This window comes from Megalobrama amblycephala, linkage group LG17 (assembly GCF_018812025.1).
Source record: "Megalobrama amblycephala isolate DHTTF-2021 linkage group LG17, ASM1881202v1, whole genome shotgun sequence".
NCBI lineage: Eukaryota > Metazoa > Chordata > Actinopteri > Cypriniformes > Xenocyprididae > Megalobrama > Megalobrama amblycephala.
The window spans coordinates 10,865,041-10,887,793 of NC_063060.1; the positions used below are offsets into that span (position 1 = coordinate 10,865,041).

General features: G+C 37.6%; 1 protein-coding gene and 1 pseudogene across 1 annotated transcript; both read left to right on the forward strand.

Moving 5' to 3' along the window:
- The first annotated feature begins 451 nt into the window (after positions 1-451).
- Positions 452-11,161, forward strand: LOC125250013 (tripartite motif-containing protein 16-like). Its single transcript, XM_048162307.1, has 6 exons — positions 452-1,743; positions 2,460-2,555; positions 6,279-6,512; positions 6,975-7,125; positions 7,311-7,370; positions 10,193-11,161. Exons 1-6 carry the CDS (start codon positions 1,153-1,155, stop codon positions 10,726-10,728), a joined length of 1,668 nt encoding a protein of 555 aa, XP_048018264.1. The 5' UTR covers positions 452-1,152; the 3' UTR covers positions 10,729-11,161.
- Positions 11,162-13,842: 2,681 nt separating this feature from the next.
- LOC125250015 lies at positions 13,843-22,306 on the forward strand (annotated as a pseudogene).
- The last annotated feature ends 447 nt before the right edge of the window (positions 22,307-22,753 follow it).

A 22,753-nucleotide genomic window follows, 5' to 3' on the forward strand; every position in this document is an offset into this window, starting at 1 on the left:
TACATAAACTGATCACTTAGAAATCAAAACACAATGTTTTTAGAAAGAAAAATTATTTTTAATTAATTTTCCACCTTGCAAGTGTAAATATACCTAATTTGATCACTTAGAAATCAAAACTAAATGTTTTGAGAAACAATTTTCACCTTTGCATTTCTGTTTATTTTTTACATATACTGAATACTGAATTCTAACATGTTTTTTATTTGTTATCATCTGCATCTAATTTTTTGCTTTACAATATTTAAAGGCCACACATTACTATGTTACCTGTGCAACTTTTTTTTTTTTTTGCACCATCAGATTCCCACGAACTCACCTTGGATTCAAACACTTCACAGTTAAGGCCTATCTAATAAAAAATATCAACACATTTGATGATGCCATTGTGTTGTTTTTTAAGATAACATGAGGTTAGACACAAAATAATGTTTTGTCTTACATATTTTACCATACAGTTAAATGGATCACAATTAAATTATTTTGTTGTTTTAATATATGATTTTATATTCTATTACTAAAATACTGACATTTCTTACATATGTAAATACTGGCCCAACTAGTAGGCATCGAAAAACACGTTTGCGTTTGAGCGCCATCTACTGTTCAATTTTAGCTGTGTAGTTTCACAAACTACTTCACTGGTGAGCTACGATCAATTTCTCAAACGCAGAACGCTCCAGTATCAGAGAGATAGAAACTTAAGGACTTATAATTTTGTATCTACATGCAGTGGAAAATTAGAAGTGAATATTTAAGGGGCTCAGGACCCAGCTGTTTGTGGATCTGCTGAATCTCGTGTATTCAGTAGGTTACAGTGCCTATTATATACTATTTCCTATGTGCAACGCTAGTGAATGATCTCAGAGAAGCAGTCAGACTCCCATGTATATTCTTCATGATCAAAAGGTGAGTCACAAACACACCTGTTATGCACACAAACACAGCACGTTCAGGATCAAACAGGTGCGCAACGTTTTGGTTACATGTTTCCTGGAAAAGGTGTGCAACGGGGTTTGTTTGAGACAGCCAGAGAGACTAGCCCTGTTTTGCACACGTCTCGAGAAAGGAAACACTTCTCAGTTGAGAGAAATCGAAACTTAAGTGTTGTTCAGCCGTTGTCTAGCTGTGTCTGTGTGCTCGTGCTGTGAAATGGCAGAAACCCGTATTTCAGTAGCCGAAGATCAGTTCAGCTGTTCAGTCTGTCTGGATCTACTAAAGGATCCAGTGACCATCCCCTGTGGACACAGTTACTGCATGAGCTGCATTACAGACTGCTGGAATCAAGATGATCAGACGAGAGTTTACACCTGCCCTCAGTGCAGACAGATCTTCACTCCAAGACCTGCTGTAAACAAAAATGTGATGCTGGCTGAAATGGTGGAAAATCTGGAGAAGAAAAAGGTCAAAACAGCTCGATCTGCTCTCAGTTATGCTGGACCTGGAGATGTGGGGTGTGACTTCTGTCCTGGAAGGAAACGCAAAGCTGTGAAGTCCTGTCTGGAGTGCCTGAACTCTTACTGTCAACATCACTTTAAGTGTCATGCAAAATCTCCTTTAAAGAAACGACACAAAGTGACTGATGCCACTGGACGACTGCAGGAGATGATCTGCCCTCAACACAGCAGACTGCTGGAGGTTTTTTGTCGTACTGACCAGCGATGTATTTGTTTGATGTGTACGATGGATGAACACAAAAATCATGATACTGTTTCAGCTGAAGCAGAGAGGACAGAGAAACAGGTAGGCTTTGAACTGCTTTGGATTAATTGATTGCTTTTCAAATTAAATGACACGAAGATGTTCACAAGTTAAGCCTTGGTTATATTGTTATTGCTTGTTGTTCATTTGTAACAGCACTTTTCCAATGGGTAATTAACACACTTGCATAGGCCTAATGCTGCATGGATTGGTGTGCTTAGAGATGAATTGTTGTGATTTTTGTTGCTGCAGCGCATATTGATTTGGAATGAATGAATGAATGAATGAATAGTAAAATGTGGTGTTTCATGCTGTCAAGATGGAAGAATGTAATAGGGAATATTGCTGCCAGCCATACCAAAATTACTTGTGTTTTTCATAAGTCTGTGTCTTCAAGTCCAAGACTAGAGTCAGTTGTTAACAAGTCCAAGTAAAGTCACCAGAAAGTAGTTTTTTGTGACTTAAGCGAGACTGGAGACCAAGTTGCAGACTCGAGTTTCCATCTCTGTTAATAGCCTAGTATAGTATTTTATTAGCACTTTAGTTCTTGCTCTGGGTCATTTGTCGTGTGTTTATTTTCTTTTCTTATTGTGAGTTCTTTGTCAGAGCAATGGAAAGGTAAACAAAAGTAATAGTTTCATGAAAATATTTAATCTAACAGATAAATTCCAGTATAAAAACATCTAGATAGTATGTGAAATCTATTAAGAGAAAACTGAAGTCTTCTAATGTTTACAATTATTTGTTCATCCTCTCAGAAACAGGTTGCAGAGACAGTAATATTACTACAGAAGAGAATTCCAGAGCGGCAAACAAAGCTCCAGGAGCTGAGAGAATCTGTTCAGACTCACAGGGTGAGTTCTTCTTCTAACATTTTTTCAGTATCTCACTATGGGAACCCCTCATGCGCAACCGATCGCGGAAGCACCAATAACACTACGTCTGCCAACCATGGCAGACCAATGGCTGCAGCTGTCAGGGAGTCCCGCCTCCCTTTATATAAACTGCAGCTATCTGCCGTTTTTTCATTCTCGCTCTCTTCCCCGTAAATGATTTCGGAAGAAGTTTGCAGTAGTCTTCGGGAATTATTTGCTTAACAGTTTACAGACGGAGCCACAAGGTAATGTCCCAAACGCAATACATTCCTAACGTTTGTTGAGTGACTTGTCGCTTAGAGTGAGATAACTAACGTGTGAAGGCAAGTTTTTTGCTCTAAGTTTTTTTCTATTTATTTTCCAAGTTTTTGGCATGCTCACCATTCACCAAAAAGAAGGAAAAGGAGGGCTCTCTATTGCAGAACAGTTCCGTAGTAGTTGTCACATTGTGGCGTGCTTACCGTACGAAGAGAGTACAGGCTCCATCATGGCCACTGAAAAAGAGCCGGAGAGCCCCGGAGGAAAAGGTCATCCTCTTCATCTGTGTGATTTCTGCAAAGGATTCACACGGTCTCTGCATCTCCTTTTTGGACGCTAAACATGCTCAGGCAGCTCTGTCTGACCCCGAGGGCTGTCCTCACTGCGCGGCGTTCTCGGCTAAAACCTGAGATCGTAGAATCTGTGTGGCAGTGGCTGGGAAGTCGGACCCATGCTCAACCCAGAGAGGAACAGATGGATTGTCCGTAGGCCGCCAGCACATGGGGAGAGATAATGGAGAGGGTGTCACCCATCCTTCCCCCACTGTTTGAAGATCTGTTATCGGGAGATGAAGATGACGATGATGAGGTATTGTCGACCATCCTTGAGGACATGTATGAGGATGATGAGGATGTCATTCTTCCTCTGAATCAGTCCCGTCCGCCGAGTGCACAGGATGAGAGTTCATCCTCCCCTGTACAGATGGACACGGATCTACTCGATGTCTGTCGCAGGGCCGCGGCTAGATTGTTGATCGACTGGCCATCCCAACCGGCAGGTCAAGGGGCTGAAAGAGACCAATATCATATTATATTATTTGGGTCCGATCCGCTGTTTGTTTCCATCATCAAACCAGCAGCTGTTTACTCCGTTGCTTAGTAATGGTGGCACAGGAGAAGGCAAAATGCATGAAGCTGCTCTCCTCACTTTTATATTTTTGTTTTTGAACCGTTGGTTTTGTTCATAACGGCACTAGCGTTTATCTGCCATGAATGTAAAACGCTGAAGGCGAGCAAAAATGAGATGAGAAAGTGAGTAAAACACACACACAAACACACACACGTTTTTATCAAATAATACAGCATTAATAGTGGTTCACTTTCGCAATTTGGTATGTTTGCATTCATATCAGAAGCGAACCGTACCGGAGTTTAATATGGGCTTAGCGGTTGTGGGAGAGAGATCGCTACGGCACTCAGGGTTTCTCTGTCCCATCCCTTCAAAACGATTACTTTCTCCCTCCTGCGGGGAAAAGGAGAAAGAATTTAAATGTGAAATGTGTTTGTGTGGACAGTTCAGGGAGGAAAATGAACTGGAAAATGGCCCATGTTTCTCTGGCGCCCCTCTCAGAATTGTCTCTCCCTCCCTGTTTGTTCTGAGGGAGAAAGGAAAAAAGTTTATAAGCATCCAATTCTTCACATTCTTCACAAAAAAACCTTGTATGTTCAACAGAAGAAATGTATTCAGGTTTTAAACAACTTCTACGGTAAGTAAATAATGACAGAATTTCCTTTTTTTTCTTTTCAATTTCTTTAATACAGTAGCTCTAACAAGTAACTCATAAGAATTTTAATATATATATATATATATATATATATATATTTATATATATATATCGCAATTCTGATTATTTTTTCTCAGAAGTGCTCATTTATATCTCTCAGTTCTGACTTTCTTTTCTCAGAATTGCAAACTTATATCTACAATATATTGTATATATTCTGACTTTAAGCCACAATTACGATACATATAATCCTTTTTTTTCACTCAATTGCAAAATGTATTTTTATAATATTCTCTCTATATTATAATGTTTTTACTCAAGTAATGATTCATAAAAAATGAAAACCAAAACTAGTATGGAATAATTGGTAACTTTAGGGATAAGAAAGCTGCAAACTGTTTTAATATATTCCCAAAATTAATGTACAAATGATTCTGCACCTCTTCTGGATTAAAATGGATGCAAATGCAAATGTTATGTACTGTAAGAGGTCTTTCATGACGCTCCATATGTAAGGTGAATTTGATAGGTGCTTGATATAAAACAAATGGTGCTTTAAAAAGTTCTTGAAAGTCCTTGAATCTGGTGTTTATGAAAGAGTGGGAACCTTTTCTACGGTTAAGGTTTATCTGTTCGCTATCTCATATTGGTCTTGACATGGGTACTATTGTTCAACACCCTCTTGTCTGTCGATTTATGAGAGCTGCACGTAGGCTACACCCAGTATCGAAGCTGCTGGTCCCGCCTTGGGACTTGTCCGTGGTTCTGAACGCACTCTCTAAAGCCCCTTTCGAGCCCATTGATAACATTGTCCTGAAGCTGCTTGCTTTAAAAACGCCACTTTTACTTACTCTCACTACAGTAAAAATGGTGAGTGAACTTTATCAGTTCATTCCTCATGATGTTTGCTCCGGGTGGTCAAAAAGTTTTTGAACTAACCCGGCGTTTGTGCCTAAAGTGTTTGATCACGCTGGTGCAATTCAATCATTGGACCTGCTAGCTTTTCATTCACCACCCTTTTCACCCCCAGTGGAAGAGAGGTTACACTGTTTATGTCTGGTTTGTACTCTCTATACGTATGTACAGAGAACCCGCACACTATTTGTCTTGTGGGCTGACTCTTACAAAGGAAAACCCCGTCAAATCTTCCGTCAACGCCTTTCTCACTGGGTGGTGGAGGCTATCATGTTATGTTACAATAATGTGAATATAGAGCCCCCAATAGGACTACGAGCACACTCTACTAGAGGTATGGCTGCATCCTGGGCTCTATTCGAAGGAAATTTTTATCCAAGAAATTTGTGTGGCAGCCAGCTGGTCTTCTCCGCACATATTTGTTTTATTAAGGGCAAATTCTTCACGTTATTCTGTTTTCATCTCCATCTGGAGCTATGATTCAGATAATAAACCACTCATTTCTTAGTCTGGTTTGTCAACATGATGTTTTATTAACAAGATTCGGGAGGAGCAGGTTCAGATAATTAACCTTATTAGCACAGGTGGAGAGCATTCAGTTAATCAACTCAACCAATAACAAGAGGTATAAATACAGCAGACTTACCTCTGTTCATCTGAGAGTTTATCAGTATCCCTCCTCCACCCCATCTCCTCACTTCTAGTTCTATCTATTTTTACCACACCGGGGGAGTACTCTAGGTTCGGGCCAATAATCCAAGCTTGGATTATTGGATTCAAGGCGGGTCAATAATCCAAGCTCAGATTATTAATCCAAGGCGGGACTCCCTGATCAGCGATTGGTCTGCCATGGTTGGCAGACGTGGTGTTATTGGTGCTTCTGTGATCGGTCATGTCTGAGGCATTCCCATAGTGAGATCAGAGAAACAGGGTTACATCAGTAACCTATTGTTTTGAAAAGAGGAGAAAAATAACTATCAGATTGAATGGACTGATTCAGTAATTCTCTATCTGTGTCCTAACAGCATTCTGCTTATGCGACAGTTGAGGACAGTGAGAGGATCTTTACTGAACTGATCCGCTCCATTGTGAGAAGCCGATCTGAGGTGACACAGATAATCAGAGATCTGGAAAAAGCTGAAGTGAGTCGAGCTGAAGAAGACTTGAATCACCTGGACCAGGAGATTGATGATCTGAGGAGGAGAGAAGCAGAGCTGGAGCAGCTTTCACACACAGACAATCACATCCATTTCCTACAGGTTTAGAATGATTTTATTATTATGGCTTATATTGCAGACTCTTTAATTGACATTTGATTTGAGATGCCATTAAAGTTTACTGTTTAATGAATCTAAGAACAACCACCAGTTGTTCTGATCAGTATGAATGTTGTCAAAATTGTATTAGATCAGGATTCAGGGATTCCCATCTTTTCTGTCAGCTGAACCCCATAACCTGAAATATTCACTTGAAGTACCTCTGGTGGTTTTAAGCTAATATTTCAATAATTTAACAGCATAATTACATGTTCATGATTATCTGTGGATGAGCAAATGGAATATTGCATCTTTAAGTATATTTATTTGCATTTGTATGATTTAATTCATTATTAGCTTTTTGTCAACTCACAACCCCCCGTAATTCCCCCACAAATGCCCACATTGATGATCTCACTGTAATGTATCAGTCATACACTGTCTGTTGTCTTTTTGTATATGTAGAGTTTCCAGTCTTTTTCTGTCCCTCCTGCATCTACAGATGACGCTGTCCGTTCTGGCTTGTCTTATGATGACGTGAGAAGCTCTGTCTCAGAGTTGAGCAGTAAACTTGAGAATTTCTGCAAAGAGAAGATAAAAAATTTATCTGATAAAGGTAAAGTACAGAATCATAAAACAGAGTACAACAAAATGAAAGAATAAATATTGTGTGGATGTCAATAAACAATTATTAACAAATTATTGTAGATAATAATTAATACATTATTGTTATTAAAAATAAATACATATTATGGATATCTTTATTAAAATCACACTTTAAATATCTGTTTGTTTCTGTAGTTCAGTACATTCAATCCTGCCTCACCACTGAACCCACAACAAGGGAAGGCTTCTTACATTGTAAGTGTTAAAGATATTAATACAAATAAAGCAAACACAGACAAATATACATACTTAAAGGTGAAGGGTTTAATTTCTGTCACTATCAGCACCAAAAGTATTGCAGTGGTCTGACATAGCAGTTTGAGTTGGGGTTTGGATTAGCTACTCCAAAGAACGGCAGGCAGGGACCATGTTTGAAACTTTTCATGAAAGCAATTTTGCAATTCTGTAGTAGCCAGGAAAGTAAAATTTGCTTAGTGAGCTGTTAAAGGAAGAAATGTTTAACAATGTTGTGATGCTCATCTTGGCCAGGTCACTTCTGCAAAAGAGATTTTTAATCTCAGAAAGTTTTATCTGGTTAAATAAAGGGCAGTAAATTTGCTGTTTTATTAGGCTTTTAAATAAACTTGTAATGAAATCATTTCACCTGGTCAGCAGATCAGTGATTTTGTTGCTACCTTTATATCTCACTTAAAGGGTTAGTTCACCCAAAAATGAAATAATGTCATTAATTACTCACCCTCATGTCGTTCTACACCTGTAAGACCTTTGTTCATCTTTGGAACACAAATTAAGATATTTTTGATAAAATCCGATGGCTCAGTGGAGCCTCTATTGCCAGCAATGTCACTGAACCTCTCAAGATCCAGAAAGGTACTAAAAAGACATATTCATATTCATAAAGCAATTCATGTGAGTACAGTGGTTCAACCTTAATATTATAAAAAGACGAGAATACATTTTGTGTGCCAAAAAAAAAAAAAAAAACAAGCAAAAAAAGACGACTTTTCAACAATATCTAGTGATGGCTGATTTCAAAACACTGCTTCAAAGCTTTACGAATCTTTTGTTTTGAATCAGTGGTTTGGATCGTGTAAACGAAGCGTCGTTTACTGAAATCACGTGACTTTGGTGCTCTGAACCACTGATTCGAAACAAAAAATTCGTAAAGCTTCGAATCAGTGTTTTGAAATCGCCCATCACTAGATATTGTTGAAATGTCATTATTTTTTTTATTTATTTATTTTTTTTGGCACACAAAATGTATTCTCAGCGCTTTATAATATTAAGAATTGAACCACTGTACTCACATGAACTGTTTTAAAAATGCCTTTTTAGTACCTTTCTGGATCTTGAGATGTTCAGTGACATTGCTGGCAATAGAGGCCTCACTGAGCCATCGGATTTGATCAAAAATATCTTAATTTGTGTTCCGAAGATGAACGAAGGTCTTACGGGTGTAGAACCAGGGGTTAAATTGGGCCGGGGCTGAGCCCCGGCACATAGGTTTACCAGGGCTCGACATACGATTGTCCCGGACTGCAGGGCAATTGGATTTTTTATGTGAAATAGAATTTTACTTGCCTGACCAGATAAGTAGCTTGATTAAAATGACAATAACAACCAAAACGCGAGAATGATTAATTTAGCTTAAGTGGCGATAGTGATAGGCTAGTGGATAATATATGTAATGTATAGGCCTATTGGCGGTGATAGACTATTGCGCTGTTGAGGCGCATGTAACCTCTTGAGAATTCAAAACAAATGAGCTCTGCTCACACAAAGAAACTCAGTTATCATGTTGAAATAAAAATTCAATATGTGGGGGTTTTATAGCTTGCTATTTACGACATATGATAAAGTTAACACACGACCGAAAGTGTTGAATTCCTGAATATCACGGATTGAAATTGACAATAATTTCATACAACAGTTCAATAAACAAGTAATTAATATTAATCACTTACGTTTTAGGTGCAATATTGCCTTTTTTTTTGTTGTATTGTAGCAGCGAAAATAGTTCCAAACAAAGCAGAACCAGCCCATCTCGCAGCTACGCTCAGCCGTTTCGAATGATTCAGCGTTTTGAACGAATCGGTTGAGTAAAGATTCAATGGACCAATCATAAACAACTGCTTCATTCTTGATTCAGCCTTTTGAATGAATGAATCGTTTGAATAAATGACTCAGTGGCTCACTCATTAAGACGGTCACTTGCCGCCATCTACTGGCGGTTTAATTTCATGTTTAAAAGTATAAATTTCCCACCAACATTTCCTATTTGTATATTCAAAAAATATTTAAAGAATCTCATAACATTATTGAATGCAGTTGTACTTTTTCAGTGTAAATTATTTAATTTGGTAACAGCCCTATAGTGTCTTACTATTTTAATTTATCAAATGTAAGAATTTGAAATAAAAGATTAAACATAAATTTAATTAGATTGGGGGGGGGAAATGCCCTTTATAATAGGTTAATAAAATACCACCAGGGTAAATAACATAAATATGCAGATTTAAATATATCACTGCTGATAAAATTGATGAGAATGTTACTCTGACAAGTAAATGACCATTTTAGTTGTCCAAGGGACAAGCACAAAACAAGGCTTAATGTCGAGCGCTGTATTTTGCATTTATATTCTCTCCTTTAATGGTAGCATCACTCTTATATTTGAAACTGACACAGGAGAAGGCACAGGCCTACAGAAATATTTTATTGTCATCAGATGTAGCTTTCACACTACCAGCATCTATAGAATGATTTTGATCAGCATTTTAGTGTTCATAGCAGAGGTCTCTCTTAACTTGTCAACTGTTACAATTTTGTAGTCTTCGCACACACATGCACCCCTGAACCCCCCCCCCCCCCCCCACAATAAATCCCAATTTAACCCCTGTGTAGAACGACATGAGGGTGAGTAATAAATTACATCATTTTCATTTTTGGGTGAACTAACCCTTTAATGCTTTGACAGTATTACAATATTACTGTACAGTATTACAGTATTTTTTTTGTATTATTAAAATGCAGATTGTGTGTTTTATCTCCATCAGATTCCCATCAGTTTACTCTGGATTCAGAGTCAGTGCATAAAAGCCTCTGTCTGTCTGAGGGGAACAGAGTGGCTACTCGCACTGCAACAGTCCAACTGTATCCTGATCATCCGGACAGATTTGATGCTTGGCCTCAGGTGTTGTGTAGAGAGAGTGTGTGTGGACGCTGTTACTGGGAGGTGGAGTGGAGCGGGACGTGTGGTGTGGGAATGTCAGTGTCATATAAGACTATCAGCAAGAAGGGTGGGGGGAATGAGTGTAAATTTGGATGTAATGATCAGTCCTGGAGATTGTTTCTCTGTCCCTCTTTGTACATAATTAGTCACAATAACATTAAATCTGGAGTCCCTGTAATCTCCAGATGTTCTAGAATAGGAGTGTATGTGGATCACAGTGCAGGAATTCTGTCCTTCTACAGCGTCTCTGACACAATGACCCTCATTCACAGATTCCAGACCACATTCACTCAACCGCTCTATCCGGGGTTTGTTGTAAATCCGGACACATCAGTGAAACTGTGTCATCTAGAAGTGTAGCTTCTACAAATCATCACAATCATATGACAGAGTCACTTATGGAGTCAGATTAAGTTAATAATGATTGTGTATACATATTATTTTTACACTGCAATTAATGACAGTAACATCATATCAGTACCTGGCAGGCTGTCATTTAGCATTTTTATGTAAATCATTTTAACATTAAATATTACAAGTAACTTAATTTCTCCATTTCACATCAGCTATATGAAAGATTTTAAATCATTGTCATTAAATACTTTTTAGACTGATAAATATTTTTTTTTTACATTGCACTTAAAAAAAACACACTTGGAACATTTTCACTGATAATGCTCTGGATTTAATAAATGACAAAAAAAAATTATTGTCTAGAAATATACTGTACCTGCACTCTGAAATATTGTAGGCTAATATAAATGTGAATAAAATTAAATCTATATTATTTTGAACAGTTTTGAATTATTTCTTGTGAGCACTCGGTTTTGCTGTGAGTTTAGATCTCACATTTAAAGTTCAGACCCTTTATATATTATTGTTTTTTGTAAATGAATAAAAAGTGTCACTTTAATATGGTTATGATATGGAGTTTTATGTAGGCAGTGTGTGAGCGCCCTCTACCGGCCATTTTTGCCTTTTCACAAAATTAGTTTCGATGAAGAAGGAATACTCGGCTAGGTAAACCATGTTTTATTTATATCTTTACGACGAATTAGACTGTCTGTCTACCTGTCACTCTCTCTAGCAGTCGACCTATTCTCTGACCGTGCTGTTTGTAAAACATTCAAATTTCTCGAAAGCTTTTGACTTCGGTAACGTTAGCACCAAATTCACAAATTCGAATTTTCCGGATAATAACTCGTGAGCTGAACGTTGTTAAAACACAACACTTATTTTCAGTCGTAGTAACGCAGACAACGAACTACAGCCTATTTTTCCTTTAAAACGAGCCGCACTGGACAAAATACAAAATCTCTATGCGCAAGCGGCTGAGAGACAAGTACGAAGGGACCGTCTGCAAAGTGGAAAACTCGAAAAAAAGTTACTACAAAAATATTTCATAACTTCTACGTTATTTAGTGTAATTGAAGCAGAACAACTGCACACTCACTTAAGCATAGGCTATTTGAGTGAGTGTGCACTTGTTCTCTTTCAATTAGGCTATAGTTTTTCCCTTCGCACCTCTATAGGTGTGTGTTCGCTTTGCCTTACTTTATTCAGTGTAATGCCATCAAATTCAGTTCAGACATAACTGCTCCTTTGATGTTTTACTATAACACCTAGTTTAAAAAATGTGCTTTTGCATATATATATATATATATATATATATATATATATATATATATATATATATATATATATATATATATTATTATGAAATAAAATCAGTAACTGTAACACACTGTACTGTCACCAGTTTCAGTTCACACATCACTGCTTTTCTGCTGGTTATACTAGTGCAGCACTTAGTTTGGAAAAATGAATACTGTAATACTGTAAACTTCAATACTGTAACTTCACTGTAACACACTGTTGTTACCAAATTCAGTTTACACATCAATGCTCTCCTGCTGGTCATACTTAAACACTTAGTTACTTCTGTATAATTTTTTATTATCTTTTTTATTATAAAAAAATTAAATAACTTAAGTGTTATTAGAAAAAATATTCAATAACTTCACTGTTATACAGTGTAATGCCATCAATGTCAGTTCACATTGCTCTCCTGCTGGTTAATACTACATGTTTTAGTTTAAAAAAAAAAAGTGCTTTTGCATATTTTTCATGATTTTTATTATGAAATAAAATCAGTAACTTCACTGTTACACACTGTACTGTCACCAAATTCAATTCAAACATCACTGCTCTTCTGCTAATTGTACTAGAGCACTTAGTGTAAAAAAAGCATGCTTTTGCATAATATTAAAGGTGCAATGATATTACGCAGCGCCTCTCACAAATGTCTCCATGGTTGCAAGGCACACTCTCTGTGCAAACGGGGTCACAGGCGGTGTGTAATATCATTGCGCCTGCTGCACCCATGGTAAGGCAGCAAAGTTCCTTGATTATTACGCTGGAATGAGAGTATAGTTCCTAGCCATATCGGCCTAGAAAATTGCAACTTTTTTTTCAATTATGGACAGTGGTTCCACACAATAAAATCATGTTATCTCAACTCAGATACTTAAAGTGGGATGAACATAACAGAATTGAGTCAACTAAACTAAATTTAAACATTGATTGAACTAGTTTGAATCAAGTTACTTTTCAGTTAACTGTAGCAAGTAATAGCACATAGCATTAAAAATAAGTATTCTTTACACAAATAATGTTGGTAACCAGATAACATACTAGTAACGACTATAGTTTTTGAATGATTCTTGACTAAGCAACTTTCAAGCTCTAGTACCTAACATGCTCCTAAAAAAAAAATATGCAAAAGCACATTTTTATCAAACTAAGTGTTGTAGTATAACAATTAGGAGAGCATTGATGTGTGAACTGAATTTGGTGACATTGTTTTACAGTGAAGTTATTAAATATTTTTCATAATGAAAAATCATAAAAATTATGCAAAAAGACATTTTTCCAAACTAAGTGCTGTAGTATTTAGAAGAGCAGTGGTGTATGAAATTAATTTGATGACAGTACAGTGTGTTAAGTTATTGATTTCATTTCATAATAAAAAAAAAATTAGCAAAAAGCTCTTTTTTTTTTTAAATCAAACTAAGAATTGCAGTATGACCAGCAGGAGAGCAGTGTTGTATGAACTGAATTTGGTAACAGTACAGTGTGTTCAGTGCGTCAGTGATGCTACACCCTATGCCTTCCTAAAAAAGCAGAAGTGTTTTGAACTGCAAGAATTCTACACTTTTTGTACATTGAATACGGAAGGCAGTAGCTGGATATTTTACTTTATAACTTGGTATATATGGATATTTTTTACACAAAGGCATCGCTTCACTTCAGGAAGGCCTTTATCAACCCCCCACCCCGAAGCCATGTGGAGCACGTTTATGATGAATGGATGGATGGAATTTCTCGAGCTTCATACTCGTTGGTCCTGTTCACTGCCATTATAAAGATTGGATGTATCAGGATATTTATTAATATAACTCAGATTGTGTTCATTGGAAAGAAGAAAGTCATATACACCTAGGAGCACTTGAGGGTGAGTAAAGTGTCATTTTCCTTTTAAAGTAATCCTTTAAGTAATTCATTTAATTTCATTATATAAAAATCATTAAAAAAAAATAAGCAAAAGCACGTTTTATCAAACTAAGTGTTTTAGTATAGCCAATAGGTGACCATTGATGATTAAACTGAATTTTGTGACACTACAGTTTGTAACATTGACGTTATTGACTATTTTTTTAGTTACGCTTTTTGGGTTTTGCACTTTGCAGACGGTCCCTTCAGACTTGTCTCTCAGCTGACTGTGCATGGAGTATTGTCCAGTGCGGAGGAAGGCTTGTTTCCTCATTCGAGGAAAATTAGGCTGTAGCACGTTGCCATGATTGGAAAGAGGTGTTATTTGTTTTTTAACAATGTTTAGCTCACAAGTTATTGATCCGGGAAGTTTGAATCTGATCTGTGAATATATTGCCAACTGAAGTAAGTTAGATTAGCAAACTATTTTAAGCCGCACCAGTTTTGTATTACTGCTTCATAAAAGCGTTAAGCTCCATAGAGGAACTGAACCTATCTCTTTCTTTCTGCGTGTACTTTCAGTAAAATGGCAGAAGGCAGTATATGGACTAGGGATCATTTCAGTTGTCCGGTCTGTCTAAATCTACTGAAGGATCCAGTGACCATCCCCTGTGGACACAGTTACTGCATGAGCTGCATTACATACTGCTGGAATCAAGATGATCAGAAGAGAGTTTACAGCTGCCCTCAGTGCAGACAGACCTTCACTCCAAGACCTGCTTTAAACAAGAATGTGATGCTTGCTGAAATGGTGGAGAATCTGAAGAAGTCAAGAACTGCTCTCAGTTACGCTGGACCTGGAGATGTGGGGTGTGACTTCTGTTCTGGAAGGAAACGCAAAGCTGTGAAGTCCTGTCTGATGTGTCTGGAATCTTACTGTCAAAGTCACTTTAAGTGTCATGAAGAATCTCCTTTAAGGAAACGACACAAAGTGACTGATGCCACTGGACGACTGCAGGAGATGATCTGCCCTCAACACAACAGACCTTTGGAGGTTTACTGTAGTACTGACCAGAGATGTATTTGTTTGATGTGTACGATGGATGAACACAAAAATCACGATACTGTTTCAGCTGAAGCAGAGAGGACAGAGAAACAGGTATGAACTAAAAGCACATATAAATGAACTGTTAATTCCTGCAGTTATTGTAATTAGGTAGTTACAGGTAGTGTATGCAATTTTGGATAGGCTAGAAATAGTAAGCTAGCTTTGAAAGCATAAGAGCCCACCCTCTATTCAGAGCGCTCCATGGCCCTGTCCCAAATGGCACCCTAAACACTCCCGGTCTTCCTTTCGTGACATAATGACGCTTTGATTGTTGGGAGAATTTCTGATGCAGAGCTCACACCAGAAATCCAGCTAATTTTTTAGCTAATTTCATTTGTTAAGGTTAGTGATGGGTAGGTTTAGGGATCAGTGTTTGGTGTAGGCAATAGGCTATAATACTGTGATTGAAATGACCAATAAAATAAGCTGCAGGGCAGCATGGGCCTTGCTTCTGATGTCACACTTGGAAGTGTGCTGGGTTAGACGTCTAAATAAGCCACACACCCTCCAAAACACATGAACGTGCAAAGCCAGTGCCATGACAGACAGCCTTAATATAATGTAAATGATGTCTCTTACTGAAATATGTATTAGAAAACCCATGAAAGATTTACGATGTACAGTTAAACATGCTGACAAGATGCTGCTGTTTTACGCTATCATATCCCGAGCATCATGGCACACACAAGCTTTAAAGGGGACCTATTATGCCCCATTTTACAAGATGTAAAATAAGTCTCTGATGTCCCCAGAGTGTGTATGTGAAGTTGTAGCTCAAAATACCTCAAAGATAATTTTTTATAGCATGTTAAAATTGCCACAAGCCATTTCAGCATGGGCCCTTTAAATGCAAATGAGCTGCTGCGCTCGGCCTAAGAGGGCGGAGCTTCAAGAGCTCATTCTCCCCTGTCTGGATTCAGTCAGGACGCGCTATAATGTCAGAAACTGCGAATATATGCTGCATGGAGATAGAACAGGTATAGTTTAGTTCAATTACGGTTACAACATACCAGTATATTGTCTTCTTTTTTATCCACTATATTAGTACAAGCCTGTTGTAGCATCCAAATGATGGCCAAAACTTTACAGATGAGTTTTAGAACGTTTATTGTACTTCACACAAAAGATGAAGCGTCTGTTTTCACTCTAGAAAATCTCTGTAAGAGCTTAATAAAACACTGTGCAAGTGTGCATTAAAATATTATCCATAAACTCTCTCTCTTTCCCTTGTATTATCACCAACACACATAGTGAAGTACACAGAAACACTCATTACAACTAACAGTAAACAAATGCCTTTTCGGGTGGTGCTTAATAAACTGGTACATTTTATATTTGTAAATAAACTCAGATGAACTGTAATAAAGTGCCCTCACCTTCATTACTGTCGTATCCAGTATCACTCTGGAGACTGTAAGCTGGATCACAAACAGTTTTTACTTGTATATTCTTAAGTAGCATATTTTTAGAACAGTCTCTGTTTTGTATTGTCTCTTTGTATTGATATTCGTTCACAAAGCAGTGTGGTGTGAAATGATTCGCGGAGACATAAACGAATTTCGACAGAACTGAGGGAGCATTTTTCTGGATAACCAAGTTAATCCACCCCATTTAGGGAGTAAATGGAGAGAGCTATGTGGATTAATCCATTCAGCTACAGAACACCTAAAACGCTTGGGAGACGTACTGTGTAAACTCGCTGTAAACGCGCTCAGGGCAGTTCTATGTTCAAACGGCAGTATCTGTCAACATTCGTGGACGGGGCCTGTGGCTGTTGTGGCATCACACTGCCAGGGATCTGGAAACAGCTTGTTCTGAGACACTGCTTATGATTTATGAGGATTAAAAAAAAAGGAGTGGGTGGATTTTTATCACTATAGGGTGGTTGTGTACACACACTGCCAACACACATTTATGTCCAAACACCATGCACCATGCTTTAAGGCTGTCTGTCTCAATCAAGATGTGTTATAGGCTGCCCTCATCAGTCTCCATGACAGGCCTAGCATTTGGTTAAAGCATACACTTACATCCATCACCAACTGTAAGCTCTTTCAGCTGTGGTCTACTAAAAGCCTCAAAGGCATCAGGGCTAAAGTGAGGAGAACAAAGACGTGGATCTTTAGGAAGTTTTATTCGTCCACATTCTTCACTACTTCCCATTCTTTTCTCCTCTTGTCGCTTAAGGCCCCGGTATACTTAAAACGAAGTTCTTTTTCGTTCTTCGTTTAGGGGTAAAACGAAGTTCGAAATGCTTGACCAGCGATATACTGTAAACGAACATCTGACGCCGCCCACACTGCTGAGAGCGACCGTTAGATGAATATGTAAATATGTGCCGTGCACTTATATCTCAGTAACAAAATAAACACAACAAAAAAATCGGAAAACAGCAAGCATTTTTTATAGAAAGCATAAGAAAAGCGTCTGATCATAACAGCATGGGAATGTTAGCACGAGCTCTGCAAAGTAGCACTTCAGTCACGTCACGTCTTCATATAGCACTATCAGAAAAGTCACTTTTTTTAAAAGTATGGTTGTTAAATATTGTAGACATCGATCCGATCCAATCTAAATCCATGTAAAAACTTATATTTAACAAAAGAAAATCACATGTATGGGTAGCGCAAATATGACTGTTTAAGCCCCAGCCCTCACTTCCGTTCTGTGGCTGCGGTTCTGAAACTGCTGGTGCAGCTGGATATGTCTCTTCTACCTTGGAATGCATCATCCGGAGGCAGCATTTTTCAGTTTTCGGATGCAGCCCCTATCATTGCATTCGGACTGAATGCAATGATTGGGCGACCGTTTTTTGGTCCTGACACTTCCATGGAAGATATATGTTCTTATTTAAGACCATTTCTATCATTGATTGCTATCCGGATGTGAAAAGAGTTTCAACCAGTACTTTTTTGTTAGCTTTAATAATGATATTTTCCACAATACAATCTAAATATATTAATAATATATTTGCATTATCCAGAAACCAATTAAACAAATAGGTGATAATTGATCTTTAAAAGTCTACTCACTGAGACATTTAATGTAAAATTTTTATTAAAAGTTATTTTTTCTTCCCTCAGAAAAAGGTTGAAGAGATAAAAGGAAAATTCCAGCAGAGAGTCCAAGAGAGACAGAAAGAGCTTCAGGAGCTCAGAGAGGCTGTGGAGACTCACAAGGTGATACTCAAACTAACCAAGTACCCTATTTTAACCAGTCAGAGGAGCTCAATATGTGAACGGTCTGATTGTTTGTGTGTCCCAACAGCGCTCTGCACAGGCGGCAGTGGAGGACAGTGAGAGGATCTTTACTGAACTGATCTGCTCCATTGAGAAAAGCCGATCCGAGGTGACACAGATGATCAGAGATCAGGAACAGGCTGAAGTGAGTCGAGCTGAAGGACTCTTGAAACGACTGGAGCAGGAGATTGATGATCTGAAGAGGAAAGACACTGAGCTGGAGCAGCTTTCACACACAGACAATCACATCCATTACCTGCAGGTAACTGAGATCTTAATAATCTAAACAATCTAAATTTGATTTGAGCCACCAAAACATCTGCAAGCTTTAATGAATTTCTTTGTCTTTATTGATGCATCTTTATTTTATATGTCTATATGTAGAGTGTCCAATCTCTCTCTGTTGCTCCTGGATCTACAGACAGCATCAGTATTACTTCTCTCACTTTTGATGATGTGGAGATATCTGTCGCACGACTAAGAGGGCATCTGGAGGATTTTTGTGATGAGGAGATAGAATATATATATGATAAAGGTAAAGTACTGTAAGAAAATTAGTTGATTTATTGATTTATGATGAGTTGATATTGCATTTTAATATGCTCCCGTTCATAGAGATTTTTAGATGGATGCATGGCCGCAATTCGCTGCATGTGTTTTCCGCCAACTGGCAACCCAGGGTGGCAAAGTACTATTGGGTAAATTGGCAACGTGCGGTCTTGCACAAACCAAAACTGAAATTCCGACACAGAACGCAAATTTCAAAGTAAAATAACTGGCTGGAGCAATGGTTTTCAGAGAAACGATTATGTGAACTCAGCATGTTTAATAAATATCTGCAAGCATATTATGGTATTTTTATGATTTAGGACAGTCAAAAACTTACACAGAGCACTTTAATGTCTTAAAAATATATAATGCAGTTACTGCAGGATACATTTTTTCTCCCTGATCATCCTTTTATTATTGCAAATGCATTTAAACCATTCAAGTGCCACAAGACAAAAAAGAACTCAGTGCGGTGTACTTACGAACTTACTGAATAACTTTTGTAGCTTTAATAAAAATGAATCTAGATTTAATTTATAATTTATGCATTGTAGACTGTGTTTGATAACTTTATTCAGTTTCTGTATATTTCCTACCCGTTAGACCTACCTGAAAATGTTAAAGCACTGTTTAAAAGGTTACATGGGTCAAAAACTTTTTGTAATTTGGCAAGGCAAGTAAACATCTGAAACGGCCTGACCAGACTAATAGAAAAATGTGCGATTTAAATAGGGAATTTTTTTTAATCGATTGACAGCACTAATAAAAATATATTAAAAACTTTAATGTTATGTGCGATTAATCACAATTAATTACAGAAAATGTGTAATTTAATTGATTAATGCTTATTGGTTGTCAAACAAAAGTGGAACATGTCCATAGTTAATGTGAAGCCTGTGTTTACTCTGCTAAGACTGAGTAACAACAGTTAGTTAAAGCTGCAGTCTGTAAGTTTTGACACTTTGTCGCCATCTCTGTTTGAAACCAGCAATTGCAGTTATTTGCAGAATTATCATCTTTACATGGGTTGTGCATGTACATTTTTGGAGGAGTCACCGCACCAGTGTGGATACTGTATCTTTGGAATCACGGATTCTACATCTTGGAAGTATGAGCAAAATAAGAATTTTAACCGGAAAATGTCATCTGAACAAGCAAGCTCATATCACATCAAACCGTGCAAATTATTATTTTTGTTATACTTTGTTTTCAAATTGTTACTTTTAACAACATTGGCATTGCGTGACTATGTGTATTTAGTGTGTATTAGAATCCATAGTCTTTTACTTTTGACTACAGGTGAATCTCCAGTTGTCACTTATGATTGTTGCTTGGACCTTTCTGGATTAAAATCCGCTATTAAAATGACAAGTTTATTCCAGCTGCTGTGAGAAAAGGCTATAAATGATCCACCAACTGCAGCGTTCAGGACTCCTTTATGTAGACAGAAGTGACGTAATGACGCAAAGGCAAACTCCTAATTACTGCAGAAACCTACCATTACCACTCAGATTAAAAAACATTATTACAAGCTTACTGTTGCTTACTGTCGGGCTAAGGTAAGGTGATAGTCTTGAACACTGGCTGGTTATGTACTTGCTCAAAAATTTATTTTGGATCATTTTTAACCAAAAAAAGTTACTGTGGACTGCAGCTTTAAAAATAATTGCAAAATGGAAAAGGGGAAGAATGGCATTATTTGTTTACACATGCAACATAATCAATTAAAAGAAGATTTTTAAGTGAGGCTTGAATGCAGTAAAATATGAAGTGAATCACATTTTCAACTCCTCTCGGTTTCTATAGTGAGTTGCATCAAAATCATTTCCACCACTCAACCCAAAACCAGAGAGGACTTCTGACAGTGTAAGTGTCAATTATTAGAATTATTATTAAAAATAAAGCAATCAATTATACAGATACACACTTAATAATATGTGTTAGATTTTAGATCCTAGAGGTCAGTTCATTTTTTAACAGTGTGACAATTACATTTTTTATTTCCAGATTTCCATCAACTGACTCTGGATCCAAATACAGCGAATAAAAAAATCAGTCTTTCTTGGAGAAACCGAGTAGCTACCCGCAAGCACACAGTCCGGCCATATCCTGATCATCCGGACAGATTTGATGTCTGGCCTCAGGTGTTGTGTAGAGAGAGTGTGTGTGGACGCTGTTACTGGGAGGTGGAGTGGAGTGGGGGTGCGGTGGGTATATCAGTGTCATATAAGAGCATAAGCAGGAAGGGACGGTGTGATAAATTTGGATGTAATGATCAGTCCTGGAGATTGTTCTGTTCTCGCTCCAAATACCTGTTCTGTAGCAATTACAAAAAGACTAAACTCAATGTAATGCCCAAGTCTTGTAGAATAGGAGTGTATGTGGATCACAGAGCAGGAATTCTGTCCTTCTACAGCGTCTCTGACACAATGACCCTCATCCACAGAGTCCAGACCACGTTCACTCAGCCGCTCTATCCGGGGTTTTTGTTATATCAGGGATCATCAGTGAAACTGTCAAAATAATTGGCCAAATAAGTGTTGTAGAGCTTCAACAAATAATGCTTATATTGTCATAGTTTGAAGCTGCATGAGAAGCGTTAATGTGTTACTTTTTAATCATTAATTCTGTACTATAGTCCAATGTTGAACCTAGTTTAATTTTTATTAGAAATCATTGTGTCATATCAACTCTATTAAATTTGGATTAATTTTTCTTAGTCCTATACAGTAAAAAAAAAAAAAAAAATTCTAACCTTTAAGTAAAACAATTGAAAATGGGGGAAAAAGCTCATTATGAAATAAATGTTTTTCTCTAGTTCATGTTGGCTACAATTATTGGCACCCAATTATTACAACCTCCTTTTGCCAAGAGAACAGCTCTGAGTCTTTACCTATAATGCCTAATGTGTTTGGAGAACACCTGAAAAGAGATTAGAGACCATTCCTTCATACAGAATCTCTCCAGATCCTTCAGATTCCCAGCTCCATGTTGCTGGTGCTTCTTCTCTTCAATTCACTTCACTCATTTTCTTTAGGGTTCAGGTCAGGGGACTGGGATGGCCATGGCAGAAGCTTCATTTTGTGCTCAGTGGCCCATTTTTGTGTTGGTTTTGATGTTTGTTTTGGATCATTGTCCAGATGGAAGATCCAATCACGGCCCATTATAGGATTTCTAGCAGAAGCGGTCAGGTTTTGATTTTTATCTGTTGGTATTTGAAATCCATATAGAATCCATGATGCCATGTTCCTGAACAAGATGTCCAGGACCTCCAGCAGAAAAATAGGCCCACAACATTAAAGATCCAGCAGTATATTTAACCGTGGGCATGGGGTATTTTTATCCCTGTTTGCACCAAACCCATCTGGTGGGTTTGCTGCCAAAAAGCTATTTTTTTTTAGCTTCATCTGACCATATAACCAGGTCCCTTTTGAAGTTCCAGTCGTGTCTGACATCTGAATATGCTGGAGATTGTTTCTGGATGAGTGAGGAGGATTTTTCTTGAAACCCTCCCAAACAACTTGTAGGGAAGTAGGTGCTGTTTGATCATTTTTTTAGGCTCTCTGAGACTCAAAACTCAACTAATCTCTGCAATTCTCCAGCTGTGATCCTTGGAGAGTCTTTGGCCACTCAGCGCGCATTAGGACGATTTAGACACATGTCCTCTTCCAGGCAGAACTTCTTAATTATTGCCCTGATGGTGGAAATGGGGATTTTGAATGCATTAGCTTTTTTCTTAGTCATTTTCTATTTTGTGAAGCTCAACAATCTTTTGCTGCACATCATAACTATATTCTTTGGTTTTTCTCTTTGTGATGAATGATTAAGGGAATTTGGCCTTTGTGTTTACACATATTTGTACTGGTTTTCATAAATCATTTTATTAACATCAAATATCAAAAGTACCTTAAATTCTTCATTTTATACAAGTGTGATGAAAAAGTTCTCTTTTTTATTTTTAGTTATTCATTCATATTTTAGTATTCTGTGTGTCGTG